Source organism: Oncorhynchus nerka, linkage group LG15 (assembly GCF_034236695.1).
Source record: "Oncorhynchus nerka isolate Pitt River linkage group LG15, Oner_Uvic_2.0, whole genome shotgun sequence".
Taxonomy (NCBI): Eukaryota; Metazoa; Chordata; class Actinopteri; order Salmoniformes; family Salmonidae; genus Oncorhynchus; species Oncorhynchus nerka.
The window spans coordinates 103,009,277-103,027,033 of NC_088410.1; the positions used below are offsets into that span (position 1 = coordinate 103,009,277).

The following is a 17,757-nucleotide window of genomic DNA, read 5'->3' on the forward strand; positions in this document are numbered from 1 at the left end:
CAACTTTTCAGGGAAGTCAGGAAGTCAGACACCAATATACACAGTCCGTTCGGAAAGCAAAGGCAAGCTTTTTCAAACAGAAATTTGCATCCTGTGGCACTAATTCCAAAACATTTTGGGACACTGTAAAGTCCATGGAGAATAAGAGCATCTCCTCCCAGCTGCCCACTGCACTGAAGCTAGGAAACACTTTCACCACCAATAATCCACAATAATTGAGAATTTCAATAAGAATTTCTCTACGGCTGGCCATGCTTTCCACCTGGCTACCCCAACCCCGGTCAACAGCTCTGCACCCCCCATAGTAACTTGCCCAAGCCTCTCCAAGCCTCCCCATATCCTTCAACCAAATCCAGATAGCTGATGTTCTGAAAGAGCTGCAAAACCTGGACCCCTACAAATCAGCCGGGCTAGACAATCTGGACCCTCTCTTCCTAAGATTATCCTCCGCAATTGTTGCAACCCCTATTACTAGCCTGTTCAAACTCTCTTTCGTATCGTCTGAGATTCCCAAAGATTAGAAAGCTGCCGTGGTCATCCCCCTCTTCAAAGGGGGAGACACTCTAGACCCAAATTGCTACAGACCTATATCTATCCTACCCTGCCTATCTAAGGTCTTTGAAAGCCAAGTTAAACAGATCACCGACCAATTTGAATCCCACCGTACCTTCTCCGCTATGCAATCTGGTTTGGGTGGACCTCAGCCACGCTTAAGGTCCTAAAAGATATCCTAACCGCCAATGACAAAAGACAATACTGTGCAGCCGTATTCATCGACCTGGCCATGGCTTTCGACTCTGTCAATCACCACATTCTTATCGGCAGACTCAACAGCCTTGGTTTCTCTAATGACTGCCTCGCCTGGTTCACCAACTACTTCTCAGACAGAGTTCAATATGTCAAATCGGAGGGTCTGTTGTCCGGACCTCTGGCAGTCTATGGGGGTGGCACTCCCAGAATGCACTCCCAGGAATCGCAGTTCCACAATAAATGCGTGTTTTGTTCGATAATGTCCGTCATTTATGTCCATTTATGTAAAATAGCTTCTTTTGTTAGGGCGTTTGGTAAACAAACCAAAATCGAGTTCAGGTCCAGTTGGACGGAAAGTTCAAAAAGTTATATTACAGGTCGAAGAAACATGTCAAAATAAGTATAGAATCCATTTTTTAGGATGTTTTTATCATAAATGTTCAATAATGTTCCAACCGGAGAATTCCATTGTCTGTAGAAAAGCAATGGAACGAGAGATACCTCTCATGTGAAACCGCGTGACTGAGAACGAGGCTGCAGGCAGACCCCTTAGTCAAACAGCTCCCATCCGGCCCCCCTTCACAGTAGAAGCCTGAACTTTAGAATGTTTTCTATCCAATACTAATAATAATATGCATATATTAGCATCTGGGACTGAGTAGGAGGCAGTTCACTCTGGGCACGCTATTCATCCAAAAGTGAAAATGCTGCCCCCTATCCCAAAGAATTAATGTGTCTCTAAATTGGCCCCATGGCTTAGCTAGCTAATTAATGTCTCTCTAAAATGGCCCCATGGCTTAGCTAGTTAATGTGTCTCTAAAATGGCCCCATGGTTGGCTAGTAAATGTGTCTATAAAATGGCCCCATAGCTAAGTTAGTTAATGTGTCTCTAAAATGGCCCCATAGCTAAGTTAGTTAATGTGTCTCTAAAATGGCCCCATAGCTCAGCTAGCTAATGATTCTCTAAAATGGCCCCATAGCTCAGCTAGCTAATGATTCTCTAAAATGGCCCATAGCTCAGCTAGCTAATGATTCTCTAAAATGGCCCCATAGCTCAGCTAGCTAATGATTCTCTAAAATGGCCCCATAGCTCAGCTAGCTAATGATTCTCTAAAATGGCCCCATAGCTCAGTTAATGCGTCTCTTGTTTACACTCTTTAGCAGCAGCTGGGATTGCATTCTCACTTCCCAGTTTCACTTTGAGTTCTGTTTTAGGAATGAGTCATGGCCAAAATAACCATTGAATTACGTTGGAATTACCAGAAATCTCCCTACTCATACTCAACAAAAAGCACAGAATAGATCTAAGTGCATGTTTCCTTCAGTGCTTAAAATGTTTGTGGCATCTGATATTTGCTTGCCACAGCACACTGCAGTCTGAAGGGTGAAACCCAGAGGGCCCAACTAGGTTAGGGTTTGGCTGAAACACCCAGCTATAATGGACAGGGGTTTTTATTCATGTTTAAGTGCACCATCTCTCTCATATTGAGTTGGTTTTGTATTATTTTCCTACAGAAGATCAGTCTGTAGACTGAGATCTTGCAATAACAATAATTTTCAGTTGATTTGTCTGCATTTGTTCCGATTCATTAGACTTTAGGGCCATCGTTGTAAAACAGATTTGTTCTTAACTGACCTGCATGAATAGATAAAAGTTCAATGAAAATATGCATATTCACAACACAACCAGATGATTCGGTATGAAGCATAGAGCCTGCTCCACTCTTCTCTCACATTCTGCATGCTTAAATATGGAAATGATTCAAATCTTTCAAGAATCAATACTACCATATTTACTATATTGAAACATGAATAAAGAGCCCTCTCCATTCTCTTCTATGACCGTGATTTCAATTAGTTATGTCTGTGCTCATGAGATCTATAGATCTATAGTCAACCTTTTCAAATGAGTTCCATTCAGTATAAACAGGATATACCCTTATTATGTCCAATTAGCTTAGCACAAGACACAGACAGTTTAGAGTCATTTCCATGGACACCAATAAACTGTGTATGTCTTCCAGACCTGGGTTCAAATACTATTTGAAATAGTTTCAAATACAATAGCTGTGCTTGATTGAGCTTGCCTGGCTTAATGAAACCAATAAAATAGTCCCAAAACTGTAAACCCATTTGGCACCCCAGGAAGGATGAAGCAAACACTCAAATTACTTGAAAGATTTCAAATAGTATTTGAACCCAGGTATGATGTTCTCATTGAAATTAGGGGAAAATATGACTCGGCAGCTTACGGTAAAGTGAATGTCCATACCTACTTACTGCATCATCAGAACAGAAGTCATGTGACAGGAAGAGACGTGATCAGTGGTTCATGGCTGATTGCTGGTCACTTTTTTACAATGCCACTGTCACTTTATACAATGGCACTCTAAATAATGGCACTTTAATAATGTTTACATATCTTACATTACTCATATCACATGTACACTACCGTTCAAAAGTTTGGGGTCACTTAGAAATGTCCTTGTTTTTTAAAGAAAAGCTCATTTTTTGTCCATTAAAATAACATCAAAATGATCAGAAATACAGTGTAGACATTATTAATGTTGTAGATGACTATTGTAGCAGGAAACGGCAGATTCTTTTTATGGAATATCTACATAGGCGTATAGAGGCCCATTATCAGCAACCATCACACCTGTGTTCCAATGGAATATCTACATAGGCGTACAGAGGCCCATTATCAGCAACCAATCACTCCTGTGTTCCAATGGCACGTTGTGTTAGCTAATCCAAGTTTATAATTTTAAAAAGGCTAATTGATCATTAGAAAACCCTTTTGCAATTATGTTAGCACAGCTGAAAACTGTTGTACTGATTAAAGAAGCAATAAAACTGGCCTTCTTTAGACTAGTTGAGTATCTGGAGCATCAGCATTTGTGGGCTCGATTACAGGCTCAAAATGGACAGAAACAAAGGACTTTCTTCTGAAACTCGTCAGTCTATTCTTGTTCTGAGAAAGGAAGGCTATTCCATGCGAGAAATTGCCAAGAAACTGAAGATCTCGTACAACGCTGTGTACTACTCCCTTCACAGAACAGCGCAAACTGGCTCCAACCAGAATAGAAAGAGGAGTGGGAGGCCCCGGTGCACAACTGAGAAAGAGGACAAGTACATCAGAGTGTCTAGAAACAGATGCCTCACAAGTCCTCAATTGGCAGCTTATGAAATAGTACCCACAAAACCCCAGTCTCAACATCAACAGTGCAGAGGCGACTCCTGGATGCTGGCCTTCTAGGCAGCAATTGTAAATGAGAACTTGTTCTCAACTTGCCTACCTGGTTAAATAAAGGTGAAATAAAAATAAATAAATAAATAAAAGAGTTCCTCTGTCCAATGTCTGTGTTCTTTTGCCCACCTTAATATTTTATTTTTATTGGCCAGTCTGAGATATGGCTTTTTCTTTCCAATCTAATTAATTATTCTGTTAGATGTTTAAAGTATCACTTTATTTGGTCAAAATAGGCATACAAGGAAAGCTTGTAAGATGGATGTCAGGAAGCCCCAGTGATCCAAGGAAAGCTTGTAAGATGGATGTCAGGAAGCTTGGCCCCAGTGATCCAAGGAAAGCTTGTACGATGGATGTCAGGAAGCCCCAGTGATCCAAGGAAAGCTTGTAAGATTGATGTCAGGAAGCTTGGCCCCAGTGATCCAAGGAAAGCTTGTACGATGGATGTCAGGAAGCCCCAGTGATCCAAGGAAAGCTTGTACGATGGATGTCAGGAAGCTTGGCCCCAGTGATCCAAGGAAAGCTTGTAAGATGGATGTCAGGAAGCTTGGCCCCAGTGATCCAAGGAAAGCTTGTAAGATGGATGTCAGGAAGCTTGGCCCCAGTGATCCAAGGAAAGCTTGTAAGATGGATGTCAGGAAGCTTAGCCCCAGTGATCCAAGGAAAGCTTGTAAGATGGATGTCAGGAAGCTTGGCCCCAGTGATCCAAGGAAAGCTTGTAAGATGGATGTCAGGAAGCTTGGCCCCAGTGATCCAAGGAAAGCTTGTAAGATGGATGTCAGGAAGCTTGGCCCCAGTGATCCAAGGAAAGCTTGTAAGATGGATGTCAGGAAGCTTGGCCCCAGTGATCCAAGGAAAGCTTGTAAGATGGATGTCAGGAAGCTTAGCCCCAGTGATCCAAGGAAAGCTTGTAAGATGGATGTCAGGAAGCTTGGCCCCAGTGATCCAAGGAAAGCTTGTAAGATGGATGTCAGGAAGCTTGGCCCCAGTGATCCAAGGAAAGCTTGTAAGATGGATGTCAGGAAGCTTGGCCCCAGTGATCCAAGGAAAGCTTGTAAGATGGATGTCAGGAAGCTTGGCCCCAGTGATCCAAGGAAAGCTTGTAAGATGGATGTCAGGAAGCTTGGCCCCAGTGATCCAAGGAAAGCTTGTAAGATGGATGTCAGGAAGCTTGGCCCCAGTGATCCAAGGAAAGCTTGTAAGATGGATGTCAGGAAGCTTGGCCCCAGTGATCCAAGGAAAGCTTGTAAGATGGATGTCAGGAAGCTTGGCCCCAGTGATCCAAGGAAAGCTTGTAAGATGGATGTCAGGAAGCTTGGCCCCAGTGATCCAAGGAAAGCTTGTAAGATGGATGTCAGGAAGCCCCAGTGATCCAAGGAAAGCTTGTAAGATGGATGTCAGGAAGCTTGGCCCCAGTGATCCAAGGAAAGCTTGTAAGATGGATGTCAGGAAGCTTGGCCCCAGTGATCCAAGGAAAGCTTGTAAGATGGATGTCAGGAAGCTTGGCCCCAGTGATCCAAGGAAAGCTTGTACGATGGATGTCAGGAAGCTTGGCCCCAGTGATCCAAGGAAAGCTTGTAAGATGGATGTCAGGAAGCTTGGCCCCAGTGATCCAAGGAAAGCTTGTAAGATGGATGTCAGGAAGCTTGGCCCCAGTGATCCAAGGAAAGCTTGTAAGATGGATGTCAGGAAGCTTGGCCCCAGTGATCCAAGGAAAGCTTGTAAGATGGATGTCAGGAAGCTTGGCCCCAGTGATCCAAGGAAAGCTTGTAAGATGGATGTCAGGAAGCTTGGCCCCAGTGATCCAAGGAAAGCTTGTAAGATGGATGTCAGGAAGCTTGGCCCCAGTGATCCAAGGAAAGCTTGTAAGATGGATGTCAGGAAGCTTGGCCCCAGTGATCCAAGGAAAGCTTGTAAGATGGATGTCAGGAAGCTTGGCCCCAGTGATCCAAGGAAAGCTTGTACGATGGATGTCAGGAAGCTTGGCCCCAGTGATCCAAGGAAAGCTTCTACGATGGATGTCAGGAAGCTTGGCCCCAGTGATCCAAGGAAAGCTTGTAAGATGGATGTCAGGAAGCTTGGCCCCAGTGATCCAAGGAAAGCTTGTACGATGGATGTCAGGAAGCTTGGCCCCAGTGATCCAAGGAAAGCTTGTAAGTCAGCATTTCACTGTAAGGTCTACACTGTTGGTTAAGGGCTTGTAAGTCAGCATTTCACTGTAAGGTCTACACTGTTGGTTAAGGGCTTGTAAGTCAGCATTTCACTGTAAGGTCTACACTGTTGGTTAAGGGCTTGTGAGTCAGCATTTCACTGTAAGGTCTACACTGTTGGTTAAGGGCTTGTAAGTCAGCATTTCACTGTAAGGTCTACACTGTTGGTTAAGGGCTTGTGAGTCAGCATTTCACAGTAAGGTCTACACTGTTGGTTAAGGGCTTGTAAGTCAGCATTTCACAGTAAAGTCTACACTTTTTGTATTCGGCGCATGTGACTAATAAAGTTTGATTTGATCTCTGTAACGTCCTTATTGTAACACTCCGTCACCAGGACCTCGTTTCACCCTATCCCGTATGGGCCCTGGTCTAAAGTAGTGCACCCTATCCCGTATGGGTCCTGGTCTAAAGTAGTGCACCCTATCCCCTATGGGTCCTGGTCTAAAGTAGTGCATCCTATCCCCTATGGGCCCTGGTCTAAAGTAGTGCACCCTATCCCGTATGGGCCCTGGTCTAAAGTAGTGCATCCTATCCCCTATGGGCCCTGGTCTAAAGTAGTGCACCCTATCCCATATGGGCCCTGGTCTAAAGTAGTGCACTGTATAGGGTATAGGGTGCCATTTCAAAAGCAGCCCAGTGTCACGAATACCACTGAAGGTGGCTCCCCTTCTTGCTCGGGTGGCGCTCGGCGGTCGTCGCCGGTCTATTAGCTGCCACTGAAGGTGGCTCCCCTTCCTGTTCGGGTGACGTTCGGCGGTCGTCGTCGCCGGTCTACTAGATGCCACTGAAGGTGGCTCCCCTTCCTGTTCGGGTGACGTTCGGCGGTCGTCGTCGCCGGTCTACTAGCTGCCACTGAAGGTAGCTCCCCTTACTGTTCGGGTGGCGCTCGGCGGTCGTCGTCGCCGGTCTACTAGCTGCAACTGAAGGTGGCTCCCCTTCCTGTTCGGGTGACGTTCGGCGGTCGTCGTCGCCGGTCTACTAGCTGCCACTGAAGGTGGCTCCCCTTCCTGTTCGGGTGACGTTCGGCGGTCGTCGTCGCCGGTCTACTAGCTGCCACTGAAGGTAGCTCCCCTTACTGTTCGGGTGGCGCTCGGCGGTCGTCGTCGCCGGTCTACTAGCTGCCACTGTAGGTGGCTCCCCTTCCTGCTCGGGTGGCGCTCGGCGGTCGTCGTCGCCGGTCTACTAGCTGCCACTGAAGGTGGCTCCCCTTCCTGTTCGGGTGGCGCTCGGCGCTCGTCGTCGCCGGTCTACTAGCTGCCACTGTAGGTGGCTCCCCTTCCTGCTCGGGTGGCGCTCGGCGGTCGTCGTCGCCGGTCTACTAGCTGCCACTGTAGGTGGCTCCCCTTCCTGCTCGGGTGGCGCTCGCCGGTCTATTAGCTGCCACTGAAGGTGGCTCCCCTTCCTGCTCGGGTGGCGCTCAGCGGTCGTCGTCGCCGGTCTACTAGCTGCCACTGAAGGTGGCTCCCCTTCCTGCTCGGGTGGCGCTCGGCGGTCGTCGTCGCCGGTCTACTAGCTGCCACCGATCCCTTTTTCCTTTTCGTTTGTTTTTGTCTAATTGTTTTCACCTGTTCCTTGTTGGGGTTTTGGGATGGGTGTTATTTAAGTTTGTTTTGCCCGCTGGTGTTTGTGCGGGCTTGTTGGTTGTTACGTTTGGTGATGTATCGTGTTTGTTTTGGGGTTTTCGCTGTCCAGTGTTTGTAACTAGGTTTTGGGTTTTCGCTGTCCAGTGTTTGTCACTAGGTTTTGGGTTTTCGCTGTCCAGTGTTTGTCACTAGGTTTTGGGTTTGTTTAGCGCCAGTGTTTGTCACTAGGTTTTGGGTTTTCGCTGTCCAGTGTTTGTCACTAGGTTTTGGGTTTGTTTAGCGCCAGTGTTTGTCACTAGGTTTTGGGTTTTCGCTGTCTAGTGTTTGTCACTAGGTTTTTGGGTTTGTTTAGCTCCAGTGTTTGTCACTAGGTTTTGGGTTTGTTTAGCTCCAGTGTTTGTAACTAGGTTTTGGGTTTGTTTAGTTCCAGTGTTTGTCACTAGGTTTTGGGTTTGTTTATAGCGCCAGTGTTTGTCACTAGATTTTGGGTTTGTTTACCACCAGTGTTTTAGGGCTTCACCCATGTTTGGACCTGTTACGTTTTGAAGGACATTAAAGCGTTTTTCCCGGTCACTTTGCTCTCTGCATTTGACTCCTCACTCATCCGACGTTACACCCAGATCCAGCCTCAGTGCTTTTGATAGACTGAGGTTTCTCTACAATGGATGAAACTCTTCAATCTTTAAATTAAAAGGTTTCAGGGAAAGAAAGCCCAAGAAGTTGTGCCTCAATCGCCAAGACATTTTCCTTCCATACCTAAGGGAAGATTTTGGCAGTACCTGTATGGTTAGTGAGAAAGTCCATATTGCAAATGTACGGTCCCTTACTAGACGTCCGAAATCGTTTGTAAAATTCGCGGACGGCGTCGGGCCGAGCGGCAGGGCCGGACCTACCAGGAAGTCATCAAATGAACTTTGTCGGACATTCGGTTTCCGTTTTACAAAAATAATAAGATTTAGGTAATTTTTCCGCTGTCCCGGAAATTCCCACAAGAGGGCATAACCAATCATATTGGTATTGGACAAAACATCACGATTCACGACGGGGCCTTATCTCGAAAACTGAAAATATTTAGAAGCCGAAACTCGGTGAGCGTAGGGCCGGCATAATGGGCAGTTGGCCCCGAACAAGATGGCGTCTAGGCCTCAAAGGTTTTTGAGTTATGGGATTAATTTGAGTTCATCTGGGATTAAAGGTCCAAAATGAAAATAGAGAAATTATTTTTCCACTTCACGTCAAAGTCAAGGAGCCTCCGGTGTCAATAAAAAAAGAACCAGCCATTTATCTATCGTCATTTAAGAGAAATCGTACAACGACACCTAGGTGATGTTCACGGATAGGTGTTTTTTTTTTTCAACGGTTACAGATCCAGTTGCAGGGTGTTCTTACGAATCTTTTTAAAGTGTGCTGGGGAGCTCTGCGAGATTTCTGTGATTTTCTATGATTTTCTAAAATAACACACACTCACTAAACCCTCCGTAAATAACTCAGTTCTTAACGTAAAGACTTCAAACTCAGGATTCTGTAAAGGCATACCCAAATCATGATATGAGTTTATTTATAGCTTCCTGTGCCAACCGGAAGTGCCTTAAATGGTGTCCCAGTGGCAGCTTCCAAGGGTTAAAAAGGTCAGATCTTTTCAAAACTTCATATGTGTGATTAGGCAACCACCATAAACTGTAAGTCAGTCATTTCTCCCAACAGATGTCAAAGAAAAGCTCTCTCTCACACACACACACACAGAAACACACACACAGCAAGGATGGAGTGACAAAGTGCGGTGCTTAAAGACACACAAAGCCTAAAAAGTGGGTTTGGTGTCAATTGGTATCAGTTCTGTGTCAGAATGACATCTAATTGACTGATGGACACTGACTTGCTAGTTGACTTTTGTACATTAGCAATATGTTTAAACGGAGAGGGACCATCACCAAAATGGCATTCTGAAATCAACACAAAAAATGGCATCACCATAGTCTCCAGACTGTGCCGAGTTCAACGAGACGCCCCGCTTGACCGTAGCTCGCTCTGAGTGCAGTGACCTTGAAAAAAAGCAGAACCAAAATGAAGCCTGGCCCTCAATGTCATTTGCTTTTGGGTGACAGTGAGAGAACCGTTAGGGTGAGAAGCACAATTCGACCTCAGGTACGTTCCTAAGGTCCTCCCGATCCGTGCAAGCCTAACATTGACCGTGTAGCATTAACCCTTAATAGTTAAAAGAAGATGTTTACTTCAAAGAGTTTGCATTGACTTGTCTCCCCATAGGAATACATTGCCTGCACCCCTAAATTCAACCTGAAGTCTATATGGGTTATGAATGCCGTATGAACCTGTTTTTAGTAACAGTCCATCAGGGCAGTATGAGGTCTACCTGTGTTGATTCTAAGCTTCCTGGACCAACCGGAAGTGGTTAAAATCACCCTAAAAGTGTTTTTCCATACCCTGACTGCAGTTTGATAGACATAGTGCATTCAACCCTGTGTAAATCAGTCAATTCTTAACGTAAGGACTTAAAACTCAGGATTCTGTAAAAGCATACCCCAGTGAGGATATGTGTTGACTTATAGCTTCCTGTGCCAACCGGAAGTGCCTTAATTGGTGTCTCAGGGGCTGTTTCGAGGGGTTAAAAAAGTCAGATCTTTCCAAAACTTCATATGTGTGATTAGGCAACCCCCATGAACTGTAAATCAGTCATTTGTCCCATAAAATTTCAAAGGAAAACTAAATCACACAGACACACAACTTGGAAGGAGGGACGTATTGGGGTTTGTAGAGACAGACAGTGCCTCCAATAGTTAGCTTTGTTCGAGCTAAAAAAGAACCGTCAGACCTAGAGTTCCGAAACTTTAGAAACCTGTTCTAGACCTCGGGTCGATAGTGCGTGGTGAGTTAGGTGGCTCTAGAAGGTTCTCGGACCGAGAAATAGCCTCGTACATTTGCAATGACTTCAATTCATTTTGACCATTACGAAAATGGCGACATTTAGAAAAGTCTCAGAGACACAAGACTAGGTTCATTGAAACCGGCTCGGCCCATAGAGACGGACCCCAACGTTTCGGTCCGATAGCTCATTCAAGGACCCCATAGCAAGGCATTGAAATAAGTGGATTTTCAGCACCAATTAGGGTTTTACTCGGGCGCCGAAGGACCTATCGAGCCGAAACTCGGGATTCGGGGTCGCCTCACATAGGCCTTCACATAATGTCCGACCTGGACCCGCAGCTAGAACGTAACTATGTGTTTTACGTTTTTATTATGTTTTAAACTAATGGCGCTGTGAATTATGGGCCTGCTCTGACATATGTGATAGTTGGCTTCTAAATGAGTTGGAAAAAGTGGGTTTGGTGTCAATTGGTATCAGTTTGGTGTCAGAATGACATCTAATTGACTGGTGGACACTGACTTGCTAGTTGACTTTTGTACATTAGCAATATGTTTAAACGGAGAGGGACCATCACCAAAATGGCATTCTGAAATCAACACAAAAATGGCATCACCATAGTCTCCAGACTGTGCCGAGTTCAACGAGACGCCCCGCTTGACCGTAGCTCGCTCTGAGTGCAGTGACCTTGAAAAAAAGCAGAACCAAAATGAAGCCTGGCCCTCAATGTCATTTGCTTTTGGGTGACAGTGAGAGAACCGTTAGGGTGAGAAGCACAATTCGACCTCAGGTACGTTCCTAAGGTCCTCCCGATCCGTGCAAGCCTAACCTTGACCGTGTGGCATTAACCCTTAACAGTTAAAAGAAGATGTTTACTTCAAAGAGTTTGCATTGACTTCTCTCCCCATAGGAATACATTGCCTGCACCTCTAATTTCAACCTGAAGCCTATGTGGGTTATGAATGCCTTATGAAGCTGTCTTCTATGACAGTCCATCAGACCACTATGAGGTCTACCTGTGTCGATTCTAAGCTTCCTGGAGCAACCGGAAGTGGTTAAATTGACCCAAAAGGTGTTTTTTGATGTACATAACCTTCAAAGGTGAACATGACTACATTCAACCCTGTGTAGATCGTAGATCAGTCAATTCTTAACTTAAAGACTTAAAACTCATGATTCTGTAAGTTTCTATGTCAATCAAGACATGTGTTTACTTATAGCTTCCTGTGCCAACCGGAAGTGCCTTTAATTGGGTCACACTGTCTGTTTTGAAGGGTTAGAAAAGTCATATCTCTCCAAAACTTCATATGTGTGACTAGGTAACCCTCCTAAACTGTAAATCAGTCATTTCTCCCAATAGATGTCAAAGAAAAGCTCTCACACGCACACACAGCAAGGATGGAGTGAAAAAGGGCAGTGCTCAAAGACACAGAGAGCAGGCAATGGCATAAACGTAATCTCTAGGCCGTGCCGAGTTCAACAAGATGCCCCACTTGACCGTAGCTCGCTCGGTCTAAGCACAGCAACCATTAGAAAAGTAGGCCCAAAATGAAGGCTGGCCCTCAATGTCATTTGCTTTTGGGTGACAGTGAGAGAACCGTTAAGGTGAGAAGCACAATTCGACCTCAGGAACGTACCTGAGGTCCTCCCGATCCGTGCAAGCCTAACCTTGACCGTGTGGCATTAAGCCTTACCAGTTAAAAGAAGGTGTTTACATCAAACAGTTTGCATTGACGTCTCTCCCCATAGGAATACATTGCCTGCACCTCTAAATTCAACCTGAAGCCTATGTGGGTTATGAATGCCTAATGAAGCTGTCTTCTATGACAGTCCATCAGACCACTATGAGGTCTACCTGTGTCGATTCTAAGCTTCCTGGAGCAACCGGAAGTGGTTAAATTGACCCAAAAGGTGTTTTGATGTACATAACCTTCAAAGGTGAAAATGACTACATTCAACCCTCTGTAGATCGTAGATCAGTCAATTCTTAACTTAAAGACTTAAAACTCAGGATTCTGTAAGTGTCTATGGCAATCAAGATATGTGTTTACTTATAGCTTCCTGTGCCAACCGGAAGTGCCTTTAATTGGGTCACACTGTCTGTTTTGAAGGGTTAAAAAAGTCACATCTCTCCAAAACTTCATATGTGTGACTAGGTGACCCTCCTAAACTGTAAATCAGTCATTTCTCCCAATAGATGTCAAAGAAAAGCTCTCACACGCACACACAGCAAGGATGGAGTTAAAAAGTGCGGTTCTTAACCTCTTGCTTCTACTCGGGACGCTTGCGTCCCAACTAGAGCTCTGGAAATGCAAATGCGCTTCGCTAAATGCTAATAGTATTAGTTAAAACTCAAAAGTTCATTAAAATACACATGCAGGGTATCGAATTAAAGCTACACTCGTTGTGAATCCAGGCAACAAGTCAGATTTTTAAAATGCTTTTCGGCGAAAGCATGAGAAGCTATTATCTGATAGCATGTAACACCCCAAAAGACCCGCAGGGGACGTAAACAAAATAATTAGCATTTCGGCGTTACACAAACCGCACAATAAAATAGAAAACATTCATTACCTTTCACCATCTTCTTTGTTGGCACTCCTAGATGTCCCATAAACACTATTTGGGTCTTTATTTCGATTAAATCGGTCCATATAAAGCCTAGATATCGTTATATGTAGACTGTGTGATAAACGAAAAAACATCGTTTCAAAACGTAACGTCATTTTTTTAAATTCAAAAAGTCGACGATAAACTTTCACAAAACACTTCGAAATACGTTTGTAATGCAACTTTAGGTATTAGTAAACGTTAATAAGCGATACAATTCATCAGGAGGCGATGTAAAGATCATTAGCTGTCCGTCTGGAAAAATGTCCGGCTAGAAACTCAACGAAAATATCCGGTCCTAGACCTGAGGAGATACGGTGCCCTGCATGTGTTTGACCAAGAAAAAACTTGAAGGGAAATGACAAGACTCTAGACACCGTGTGGAAGCTGTAGGTACTGCAACCTCAGTCAATTAATTGTGGTTCACCTTTATCAATGGGTTCAAGTAGCGCATGGATATATTTTCCCATTTTCAGTGATCAGTTTTTCCTGTGCTTTTCGATGTAAATGCCGTTCTGGTAAAGCCACAGCAGTGATTTAACCAGTTTTATAAACGTCTGAGTGTTTTCTATCCACACAGACTAAGCAAATGCATATACTATATTCCTGGCATGAGTAGCAGGGCGCTGAAATGTTGCGCGATTTTTAACAGAATGTTCAAAAAAGTAGAGGGTCGACTTAAGAGGTTAAAGACACAGAGAGCAGGCAATGGCATTACCATAATCTCTAGGCCGTGCCGAGTTCAACGAGATATCCCGCTTGACCGTAGCTCGCTCGGTCTAAGCGCAGCGACCATTAGAAAAGTAGGCCCAAAATTAAGCCTGCCCCACCACGTCATTTGCTTTTGGGTGACAGTGAGAGAACCTTTAGGGTGAGAAGCACAATTTGACCTCAGGTACGTTCCTAAGGTCCTTCCGATCCGTGCAAGCCTAACCTTGACCGTGTGGCATTAACCCTTAATAGTTAAAAGAAGGTGTTTACTTCAAAGAGTTTGCATTGACTTGTCTCCCCATAGGAATACATTGCCTGCACCCCTAAATTCAACCTGAAGCCTATATGGGTTATGAATGCCGTATGAACCTGTCTTTGGTAACAGTCCATCAGGCCAGTATGAGGTCTACCTGTGTTGATTCTGAGCTTCCTGGACCAACCGGAAGTGGTTAAAATCACCCTAAAAGTGTTTTTCCATACCCTGCCTGCAGTTTGATAGACATAGTGCATTCAACCCTGTGTAAATCAGTCAGTTCTTAACGTAAAGACTTAAAACTCAGGATTCTGTAAAAGCATACCCCAGTGAGGATATGTGTTGACTTATAGCTTCCTGTGCCAACCGGAAGTGCCATAATTGGTGTCTCTTGGGCAGTTTCGAGGGGTTAAAAAAGTCAGATCTTTCCAAAACTTCATATATGTGATTAGGCAACCCCCATGAACTGTAAATCAGTCATTTTTCCCATAAAATTTCAAAGGAAAACTAAATCACACACACACACAGCTTGGAAGGAGGGACCCATTGGGGTGCGTAGAGACATACACTGCCTGCATTAGTTAACCTTGTTGGAACTTTTAAAGAACCGTCAGACCTAGAGTTCCGAAACTTTAGAATCCTGTTCTAGACCTCAGTTCAATAGTGCGTGGTGAGTTACGTGGCTCTAGACGGTTCTCGGACCGAGAAACAGCTTCGTACATTTGCAATGACTTCAATTCATTTTGACCATTACGAAAATGGCGACATTTAGAAAAGTCTCAGAGACACAAGACTAGGTTCATTGAAACCGGCTCGGCCCATAGAGACGGACCCCAATGTTTCGGTCTCGATAGCTCATTCAAGGACCCCGTAGCAAGTCATAGAAAAAAGTTGATTTTCAGCACCAATTAGGGTTTTGCTCGGACACCAAATGACCGATCGAGCCGAAACTTGGGATTCGGGGTCGTCTCAGCTAGGCCTACACGTAACATAAGAAATGGACCCGCAGCTAGAACGTAACTATGTGTTTTATGTTTTTTTAATGGTTTGAACCGAAGGCGTTGTGAATTTTGGGCCAGCTCTGAAGTATGTGATAGTTGGCTACTAAACAAGTTGGAAAAAGTGGGGTTAGTGTCAGTTTGTATCAGCTTGGTGTCAGAATGATATCTAATTGACTGATGGACGGTGACTTGCTGGTGACTCTTGTCCATTTGCAATATGTTTAAACAGTGAGGTACCATCACCAAAAGTGACATTCTGAAATCAACCCTAACGAGCCATTGAGATGAACCAGAATCACTGCCCAGCCATCCCAAGTTCATCGGGCCAGTCAATTTCACATTCCTGCAGGGTTTTTATAGCATGACAAATTCGTGATGGTACCTGCCCATTGAACCATATTGCAAATGCACAGTGACTTTGCAAAAGTAAGCAAACATAAACAAATGGACATATAGAAATCACCTTATTTTTATTTTTGGGTTACCAGTTGCACAACAATGCACGTGCATTTGCAATATGATTCTATAGTGAAAAAACATCACCTAATGGACATTCTGAAATCAACCCTAACGAGCGATTGAGATGAACCAGAATCACTGCCCAGCCATCCCGAGTTCATCGGGCCAGTCAATTTAGCATTTTTGAGCATGTCAAATTTCATATGGTAATTGTCCATTGAACCATATTGCAAATGCACGCACACTTGCAATATGATTCTATAGTGAAAAAACATCACCTAATGGACATGATGAAATCAACACAACGAGTGATGGAAAGGTACAACTATCACTGCTCGGCCACCCTGTGTTCATCAGGCCAGTCAATTTAGCATTTTTGAGCATGTCAAATTTCATATGGTAATTGTCCATTGAACCATATTGCAAATGCACGCGCACTTGCAATATGATTCTATAGTGAAAAAACATCACCTAATGGACATGATGAAATCAACACAACGAGTGATGGAAATGTACAACTATCACTGCTCGGCCACCCTGTGTTCATCAGGCCAGTCAATTTAGCATTTTTGAGCATGTCAAATTTCATATGGCATTTGGCCCCAAAAAAAGTGAATTTTGACTTTGACTTTTGACTTCCTATGAAATCATATTGTAAATGGACAAATCATATTCCTTATGCACAAGTTAAAAAAAATAATATATATATGATATTAAAATACAACTAAAGTATGTTGATACAGTTCTTATACGTGTGTAATTGACACAAAATTTGAAAGAATTTCGAAAAACGGTCCAGAAAGCACTTTTTAAGGGTGTGTGAAGTTTTTTCCAAAATTTTGACATTTTTGACTTTTGACTTTTGACTTCGTATGAAATCATATTGAAATTGGACAAAACATATTCCTTATGCGCATGTAAAAAAAAATAAAAAATGATGATAATAAAATTGGACAAAAGTATATTCATACAGTTCTTACACATGTGTAATTGACAAAAAAAATCGAAAGAATTTCGAAAAACGGTCCAGAAAGCACTTTTTTAAGGGGTGATAAGTTTTTTACAAAAATTTCATTTTTTCAAAATTTTGCTTTTGGACGTTGACTTGGGTTACATATCCAATATGAAAAACCACGGTGGAGCGGATTCGCCACCTGTTGAATTTTTAAAGTGTTACAACTGGCAATAGCCATATGGCATTTGCAATATGCTTTGCATGAATCAACGCCGAATTGGGTGGTAATTGGACAATGTGTATATGGTTTGGCCACTGCCAATATGTTGCCATTCATTTTTGTCCAATACAGGGGGGTCTTCCCTTACATGGTAAAAAAAAAAAAAACAGTTTAATAAAAGATGAATAAAACACTGAGACATGAAAGGTACATACAGTGTGTTTACATTTTCATAGCAGAATGTTTCACCTTCTACTTTACATTAACATGCAGGTTGCACGCATCACTCAGTAACATTGAGACACCGGAGGCTGGTGATTTAGTGACATTTTCCTTGATATACTGTAACAACCCGTACTTGACAGATTTCGGGACACGGCCAGTGACAGTTTCTTTGGTTTTTACTAGAATAACAGACAGAATACACAGGCTGAATTCCACGTGGACTTCCAGGCATTTCCTCTCGTTTGTTTGTTATGTTTGTTATGTTATGTTGTTAATGTTAGAAGCATGTGATTTCATCCACTGAGGTTTCAACACAGCTGGTGATTTAGTGACATTTTCCTGGACTTTTAGTAAAAAATAACAGCGTTAAAAAGGACGCATGTTACTTGGTCCACTGAGGTTTCAAGACGATGCTGGAGTAGGAGCGTACGCAGGAGAAGGCGGAGGAAGAGATCTTCCTGGGGTCGATGTAGTTGTTCTCCAGGCGCAGCGTCAATATGTTAGCGTCCTCGTCGTTCTCGGGGTCACAGAAAGCGTCCTCTGCAAACGTCCTGGAAGATATTGATAAGGTGAATTGGTTGTACAGCATGAAGTGATTACTTGTATTACTCTGTATTGGACGTCGAGAAGTCAATACTCTTCAATTGAT

The 17,757-nt window shown here is 43.7% G+C and overlaps 1 protein-coding gene across 1 annotated transcript in view; it reads right to left on the minus strand.

Annotated features, from left to right (window-relative positions):
- Positions 1 to 15,696: 15,696 nt before the first annotated feature.
- LOC115124709 (extracellular matrix protein 2) overlaps positions 15,697 to 17,757 on the minus strand; it is a 49,862-nt gene continuing 47,801 nt past the window's right edge. Inside the window, exon 11 of the mRNA XM_065002111.1 lies at positions 15,697 to 17,659. Coding sequence (XP_064858183.1) covers positions 17,491 to 17,659 — 169 coding nt within the window. The 3' untranslated portion in view covers positions 15,697 to 17,490. The remainder of the gene's footprint in view (positions 17,660 to 17,757) is intronic.